General features: G+C 47.2%; 1 protein-coding gene across 2 annotated transcripts in view; it reads left to right on the top strand.

The window, feature by feature from the left end:
* CASS4 (Cas scaffold protein family member 4) overlaps window positions 1-8,443 on the top strand; it is a 19,275-nt gene extending 10,832 nt beyond the window's left edge. The window contains exons 2-7 of one of the 2 annotated variants that reach the window (XM_015647049.3): window positions 116-520; window positions 3,657-3,761; window positions 4,569-4,718; window positions 5,230-6,555; window positions 7,322-7,381; window positions 7,998-8,443. In XM_015647049.3, the coding sequence (XP_015502535.1) occupies window positions 116-520; window positions 3,657-3,761; window positions 4,569-4,718; window positions 5,230-6,555; window positions 7,322-7,381; window positions 7,998-8,411 (2,460 nt within the window). In that variant the 3' untranslated portion in view covers window positions 8,412-8,443. The remainder of the gene's footprint in view (window positions 1-115; window positions 521-3,656; window positions 3,762-4,568; window positions 4,719-5,229; window positions 6,556-7,321; window positions 7,382-7,997) is intronic. The other variant, XM_015647050.3, reaches the window with a different exon arrangement.
* The last annotated feature ends 6 nt before the right edge of the window (window positions 8,444-8,449 follow it).

Genomic DNA, 8,449 nt, shown 5'->3' with positions numbered 1-8,449 from the left:
TGAACAAAACCCAGATGGAGATGGAAAGTGGGTGCCAGCCAGGTGGGAACACCAAGGCGGGAAGTGAGGAGCCGTGGCGCAGGTGTGACAATGTCATTGTGCTCCGTGTCCCCAGCACAGCCTGGCCAAGGCTCTCTACGACAACAAGGCCGAGAGCTGTGACGAGCTGGCGTTCCGCAGAGGGGACATCCTGACGGTGCTGGAGCAGCACGTGCCGGGCAGCGAGGGCTGGTGGCGATGCTCCCTGCACGGCCACCGCGGCCTGGCCCCCGCCAACCGCCTGCAGCTCCTGCCGCCGGGCCCGGCCCGCGGCCAGCACCCCACGAAGCCTCCAGAGGCACACAACATCTACCAGGTGCCCTCCGTGCCCTCTGTGCCCAAGGCCACGGCGCTGTCGGCCACCTACGAGAAGATGGAGGGTTGGGTTCAGCCGCCGGCCGTCCCTGCCCAGGCCGTGTACCAGGTGCCAGCCCTGGCGGCGCAGCTGCTCAGCGAGAGGACCAAGCGCTCCACACACCAGGTGAGGATAAAGGCTGCTCTAAAAACAGCAGATGTTCTTGTTACAGCCCTCCCTGGGAGTGGGGAAATAAGAAAGCTGGAGGTTTGCAGTGGAGTTTGTAGCAGAATGATGGTGTTTAAGGAAAGACCCATCAGTTTACAGCATTGTGTGAGAAACGCTGCTCTGGGCGACAGATGAGTGTCTATAGTGTGTACTGCCTCACCTTTCTGACAGTTTAAAACAGCTGTGAAATAGGGCAGGAAGTAAAGAATATACCATTTGTTTGGGAGAATCTATAAATCATTTACAATGTTAAATGAACAAGACACAGAATTTTCTTCTCTGATGGGCCACAGCCTGTGGCCATCCAGAGCCCTTGGGGCACATGTGGGGTCTTTGCCTCCATCTGCACAGGAGCATGATTCATAATTTTTTTAAAAAATCAATCTTTGGTGCATGATTGCTGGGTTTGGTCTGGTTTTTATTGTCTCCAGCAAGCTCAGAATGCTGCTGCCTGTCTCTTGTGCTGTCACTAAGCTTGCACAAAGCAGCAGCCCCTGCCAGACACACAGAAGGACACAAAGTTTTCTTGCCCTGAGCCAGTTTCTCTCCCAGCCCATTTTTGCTGCTGCTGAGACATTATTGACCAAGGTGTACCGCAGGACAGATGCCACCAGTTCCCCCAGTTATAGAGGAGAACAAACTGGTTTTCCAGCGTTTCATTACAGCTCCCTGGCCTGGCTCTTCTTTCTCCCATCTCCTCGTGTTTGATATTCAAACAAAGCTTATACATGGAACATGCAAATTGATTACATGTCACTGTTTTTTAAGATCAAAACCTTGTGATTTCTTCACCAAAAAAAAAAAAAAAAGAGTGGGGAATGTTTCATAATGAAAGGGAAATAGAGCAGGTGGGGATAGAGTTCAAGTGTGAGGTTTTGTTCAGTTCTGTGAGCTCTCCAGCCCTGGGTGGCTCTTTATTCAGTGTATGAAAATCACATTAGAAATTCTAATTGAAAAAGGGAAAGAAAGAAAATTCAGCTATATGGTGTTTTGGGCTGATTTAATGATTGTTTGATTTATGGGGCTCAGTCAGCCACCTTTCCTCCTGCTGTGTGGAAGGCTGATGACAAAAACCTCGTTGCTGCTTCCTGCTGGGTGGCAGGTGGGTGCTGGAAAACAACAAACCCAGGGCATCCCTGGTGACCAAAACCTCATTTTCAGCTCTGCAGCTGCAATACACAACCATAACTCAAACTGAGTACAGCTACAAGAGACTCTCTTGCGCTTGCTGTGATCTGATTTCTTCACATTCTTGACCCTAAAGGAGCCATTTGCAAACTGAATCAGAGATTGGCATCAATTTTACATGTTGTGCCAGCAAATCAGGTGGAAAATATCATCTATTCATTTGTGGATGAATGGTTTGGCAGAAGAGCTCCTTGGCTCTCCCTGTATCATTTCATGAATTTATCCACCTAAGCCATGTGTAGTCTAAGAAAGAAAAAGAATGAAGAATGAAAAAGAAATGTCCCAGCCTCTGATAATTATCCAGAAGCTGAGAGTGGGGCTGCCCGTGGCAGTGTCCCAGCTGTCCCCACACCAGCTGCACCCTGGTGGTCACAAGCTGTCCCCAAGGCAGGGGAGCTCTGGGGGCACAGAATGATCCAGACCATCCCACAGAGATCCTGTGGTACAGCTGGCAAAGCTCCTGGCATACTCAGCTGTCCTCTGAGCAGCTGGGAAAAGCCACTGTGAGTCCTTGAGGGAGCTGACTGAAAGCAATGAAACAAAAAGAAATCCCTCAGAGCCTGGGTGTTTTCACCCCACAGAGAAACCTCACTGCTTCTCCCTCATGCACAGGGCACCTTCTGGTTCTACTGCCATGGACAGGACTTCAAACAGGACCAAGATGTGATATCCAGTGAATTTCCTTTTTGCTGGATTCTCAGATTTGTCCCTCTGGAAGCAGACCTGGGCTGAGGATGGTTTTCCTCACACCTCTTTTACCCTTTCACTGAGGGAAGTTGTGCCTGTGTTTGCAAGGAAGATGCTCACAATCAGACACAGGTTGCCCAGGATTCCCCAGCCCTGGAAGAGTTCCAGGTCAGACTGGAGGGGGTTTGGAGCAACCTGGGATAGTGGAAGGTGTCCCTGCCCTTTGCAGGGGTGGAACAGATGGATCCCTCCCAACCCAAACCATTTTGTGATTCTGTGATTCTCCATCACAGAGCACTAAGGGGATTTGTCCTCACTCCTCATTCCCTGTTTTCAGATGAGAGCTGAACCAGGCAGAGTGAAGCTGCACTCTTCTTCCCCTACCATATTTCCCCCACGTTTATTTGCTGTGGGACTTGCACCCCCTCCAGTTTAAAAGCATTTACTGTAATATCTCAGCCCAGCAGTGTTTCTGGAGGCCAGTGGTTTGCAATGGCCCATTCATAAATCAGCTGAGGGCAGCCAGGCTAAAGGCAGGCTGAATGAACAAAATTCCACGTTTTGGTGGTTGATTTTTAAAAAGAAAAGTCCTAACCCAGCATTCATATTTTGTGACATCAATTGTCCCACAGATCTGCTCAATTTATGTTTAATCAAACAAATCTGACTGTAAAGATATAATTCCCATACTGGACTTCCCTGTTTATGGTGCTGGACAGGACATCAAGGTTTACTCCTTCCAAATGAGTCAGTCTCTCAGAACTACAGAATAATGCTCAGCCTGCACTTTTTTGCTGCTCTCACATTAAATTGACTTGACCCAATGACTGTGAAGTAGAAGTAGAAACTTCCCCACTTCCTTTTTTAAGTGCTTCTGCTTTTGAGCAGTTTAAAGGTTTAAGTGATAACTGCAGCTGGATTTTCTCCAAATCTTTTCTGTCCCATTAGTAAGGCAGATTGTCTTTGATATGTATGTGCCAGTTCAGGTCTTATCAAAAATGTACCAGAAATGCTGGCAAAGGAGAATTATTTGGGAATAAACATCCTATTGCTTGCAAGGTCAGTTCCTGTCTCTCACCTTCAGTGAAGAGCTGAAGGATTTTATCACTGAAGAGTGATTACTCCAACAGTGGATTATTCATCTAAATGACTTTTCAAAGCTGTTCTGAGCTTCCTGCTAATGAAGTTTTATTATTTATTTTTTTTTCTCCCCTCCAAGCACCTGTTTACCCTCCCAAGAGCCTGCCGGGCTTCAGCCCCAAACATCAGGGGTGAGGTGTACGATGTCCCCTCCTCACAGCACCGTGGGTCCCTGCTCCCACAGGTGAGTCCTGCCCCGCTCCCTCCCTGGCACCCTGAAGCACCTCAGAGTAAATCTGCAGGCCAATTCCACTGTCAGCCTGTTTGCTTTTTGTAAAATTGGGAAGCAAACAATCTATTTTTAGCTCAAAATCTCAGTTCTGCTGAGTTTCTTAGAAATTTACAGCAATGTGTCTTAAATCTGGTGTGTTTCTAATAAATCCTTCTATTTTTTCCATCAGGAAGGCATTTCCCTGTGGATTCTCAGAGGCTAACACTGCTGAATTCTCTGTATCAGTGTCAACCTCTCTGCCCCAGAATCCCTGGGGAGATGTGGTGGTGTCATTTGGTTGGGATGATTTGGGGATGTTTAGAGAAGAGTCACAAGCACATGTCCAGCAAGAAATTAAATGTCACCCCCAGCACCCTTTTCCTGGGAAAAACACACCCTGGATTTGGCCACGTCACCTTGACGTGTCCTGTTACACAATCCTGTCCTCGGTGCTGTCCCACTCCCCTGGGGTCAGAGAATGTCACATTTCCTCCAGCTCTGAGCCCGTGTAGGTCACCAGGATGGGACAGGCAGCAGCCCCCAGCCCTGTTCTGTCACCCCCACACAGAGGGGTGAGTGGCACTGGGACATGTCCCCACACCCTGCTGCTCCCAGCCCAGTCCATTATTGTCCCCAGATTTCCTGGAGTCACGCCCTTTGTGTGAGGGGATGATCCCTGCTCAGACCCAAACCTGCTCATGTCTGGCCCAAAGCCTTTGATCCCACTCAAGTGGGGATCTAAAAAGGATCAAAATAAACCATTTTTTCCTCTTTGAACAGAGTGCTGCCACCCCACCCAGCACACGGAAGGGCTCCGTGCTGGGCAGATCCACTGAGAGTTTCCAGGCAGAGCAAAAGAAGCTTTACAACATCCCATCCAAGCCAGAAAAAGCAGGAGCTGGCAGCCAGAAGGATTCAGCAGCAGGCAATGTAAGTAAGGCTTGGTGGGCACAGAATAATCCATCCCTCCTGGGATGGCTGGCTTGGAGCAGGGACAGTTTTCCCATCTCTTCCCCACTGTATCTTACACAACAAATGGTCCTGAATTTCCCTTTTCCAGCTTGGACTCCAGCTGTACACACATATATGTGTATCAAGAAAAATTCAAATTCATTGAAGATGTTTGAGCAAAGTCAGTGGTGTCTGTTGGTGATTTATTCCTTGTCAGGCTGTGCATGTGAGTGCAAAAAAAATCAAGTGTCTACAGATATCACTGGCTGGGGACTCCTCTGTAGGATCTAATCACCTGTGCTCCAAATATTTTACCTTTTATAGGTGCAGCTTGTGCATGTTAGAAAATAAAACATACAGTCAGCCTTTCTGTGCTGCCCTTCCATTGACATCAGTGCAGTTGCACACATTTATGTGTCCTGAGAATTCAGTTCTGTTTCTCATTCTTGTTTGAAAAGATGATTTATGAACCCTCTGTGCTCTGTTGCAGTTATATGATGTCCCTCCCAAAAGAGAACTCGATGACTCAGAAAATAAATCTCAGAAGAAGTGCTGGGGCCATTTCAACACTTTGCCAAACCCTCGGAAGTCCGAATGGATTTACGATATTCCAGTATCCCCTGAAAATTCCGGGTTCAAAGCAAACCCTCCTGGCCAGTGTGTGGAGAAGCAGGTGCTGTATGACATTCCCCCAGCCAGGTACAAGGCTCCAGCCACAGCCACCGAAGCCAAGGTTGGAAATGCACAGTTGTACCACATTCCACCGCCCCAGCGGAAATTAACGCTTCCAGAAATCCCCCTCTACGACGTTCCATCCTCACGGGACGTGCTCCTCCTGCCACAGAATGGCAGCTCTGAGGTGCCCCCGAGTCTCCTGGCTGCCAAAGCTGAGAGTCAGATCTCTGAGGAGAACGTTTATGATATTCCCAAAGGTTTGCCCAGTGCTGGGCACTCCAAGAAAGAGATGGAAAACAACAGTGACCAAGCACATGGTGCTTCTCCACAGCTCTCTGTGAACGCCAAGTCAGAAAATGACAGTTTGTGTGTCTCTAGTGTGGACAGCAGGAGCAGCACTCTGACCTCAGCCTCCAGCTCTTCTACTGAGTCATCTTCTACGCTGTCACCATCAGCAGAGCCTCTCCAAGAAATCAAACTGGAGCTGGAGGCAGCCATCGAGACCCTGACGCGGCTGCAGCACGGCGTGTCCAGCTCCATCGCCAGCTTAATGATCTTTGTGAGCAGCAAGTGGAGATTGCAGGAGCACCTGGAGAAAAGCCTGGAGGAGATCCACAGAGCAGTGGACCACATAAATGTGTCAATGGGAGAGTTCCTGGCTTTTGCTCAAGCCCTGAAGGGAAACGCCTCCAACCTCACGGATAACAACCTGCAGGCCAGAATTAAAAAACAGCTGGAAATCCTCACGAACTCCTACAAAATATTGACAGAAACAAGGGAAGCTCTCAACAGCTGCAGCTGGTCCCTGGAGGCTTTGGTGCTCAGGAAGCCCCAGAACAATCCTGACGACCTGGATCGCTTCGTTATGGTGGCCCGGACAATTCCAGACGATATCAAGAGGTTTGTGTCCATCATCATCGCCAACGGGAAGCTGCTCTTCAGGAAGAACCAGAAGGAACAAGAAAAGAAGCAACCAAAAGTTAACCCAGAATGCAAAATGGCAAAACAAATCCCAGCGCCAAGAAGAGTAGAAATTGAGTCACTCCAGAGAAATGCTGCTGAGAAATCCAGCCAAAGCCAGGTCCCTCTGCAGAAACCAGGAGGAAATTCCAGCGAGGATTGTGATTATGTGCAGTTACAGGTCAGTGACACTGGGGTTTCATCTCTGTATTCCCCACCTTTTGCAGATATTAAGCTATGAACTATCAGCACTATTTTACCTTTGCACCTGTGGCACGTTCAGTTTTCCAGACTTTACGTGGGTCCAGGATTTTGTGACAGTGCTGGATGGCACACATACAATGCACAGTAATTTTAATCAACAGAGAAAAATCAAACATTTTTATCATTCTTGCCAGTTTGAATTCATTTAGGAAGCAGGATTTGGGAGTTAGCAATTCCTTACTTCCCTTTTCCCTCACAGTTCTCTTTCTGCCACGTTGTGTTTGGCATGACAAGGGATGTTCCATCCTAACTTGAGGTGTTGGAAATCCTGTTTTCATAGAAATTAAACTCTGTGAATTATCACATTTAGTTGTTAGAATAATTCTGGATAATTGTTAGAATCTCCCTAGAGTTACTGAAATATCTACTAAGAACATCTCCCTTAGTTTCCCAAAGAAATGCTGATTGTCCTTAAAATTTAGGGAATGTTTTGTTGCAAGGTTTTGATGATGTTGGTTTCAGTCTCAGATCTTGCAGGATCAGGTACTACATTTTTAGGAGGAAAAAACTCACAGTTCCTTCTAAAAAATCCCCATTTCTATTTGTAATATGAAGGCTATGGAACAAGTAGAAATAATAATAATAATAATAAATATAATAAAGAATAATAAGAGAAAACCACATATATATTTAAATACTTTATGTAGTTGTTTCAACTTTGCTTTCATTTTAATTTGTGACAGGCACAGAAAGTCATTTCAGGTAAAGAAGTAGCAAAGAAGAGTACAGAGTCAAACCCAAAGGTATTTCTGACTTTGAAAATATTATTTATGAGTGCTTTTAGCCCCTGATTTCTGCACTTGCTAAAACTCAGACACACATCTCTATACATAGAGATCTATTTGCTTCTCCAAGATCATTTTCTCAGAATTACTGCTGAAAACCGGTGAAGAACACTTATCTTCCTCAAACAAACAACTCCAGTTTAAAGTCATACAGTTTATTTTATTGCCTTTCAGCACCATTTGGGATAAAGGCTGTGAGAATCAACCATTGCAAAGTATCTTGTCATGCACTGGCACAAAACTGACTCTTGTTTTGTGCATTTTAATCATTCATAACCCCGATTAAGTCCATTAAAGATCAATGTTTTGTATTATTTGGAAGCTTCAAGGCCAGACTGGGTAAAGGATTGGTGTTTGGCTGCAGCACTTTGTGTGCTATCCATTATTAAAACTGTATTTAGGAGAGAAAAAGACAATCAGGAGAATTTCCAACACTTTATGGAAAGAGAAATTACTGTAAAGGCTCCAGGGTGGGGCAATTTGGAGACCACAAGAATTTAAGGTAGAGCAACCAAAGAAACAACCAGAGTGTGACACCAGGCTGAATCTATTTTTATTTTAACCCTTTCTCCAGGTCCTGCCATGTGCAAAAAAGACTGAAAATCTCAGCAGGCAGGAGCCTGCCAGGAAAACCCCCCTCCCAGAGCACTGCAGGCTGTGCTTCGCTGCCCTGCACAAGGCCATCGGCGTCTTCACCACCAGCCTCAGCAACCAGCAGCCCCCCGAAATCTTCATCTCCCACAGCAAACTCATCATCATGGTGGGGCAGAAGCTGGTGGATTCGCTGTGCCAGGAAACCCAGGAGAGGGAGGCCCGGAGCGACGTCCTGCACAGCAGCAGCCGCTTCTGCAGCCTCCTCAAGAACCTGGCCCTGGCCACCAAAACCGCAGCCCTCAAATATCCCAGCGCAGAGGCCACCAGGGAGCTGCGGGAGCAGACCGAGGAGCTGGCCAAGTACACCCAGCAGTTCAGAGCCATGATGGACTGAGGGACCTGCCACTGCTGCTGCTCCTTTCGGCACCACTT

The sequence above is a fragment of the Parus major genome, chromosome 20, assembly GCF_001522545.3.
Source record: "Parus major isolate Abel chromosome 20, Parus_major1.1, whole genome shotgun sequence".
Taxonomy (NCBI): Eukaryota; Metazoa; Chordata; class Aves; order Passeriformes; family Paridae; genus Parus; species Parus major.
The sequence above is the reverse complement of the archived record's forward strand: the minus strand, read 5'-3'. Positions and strand labels throughout refer to the sequence as shown.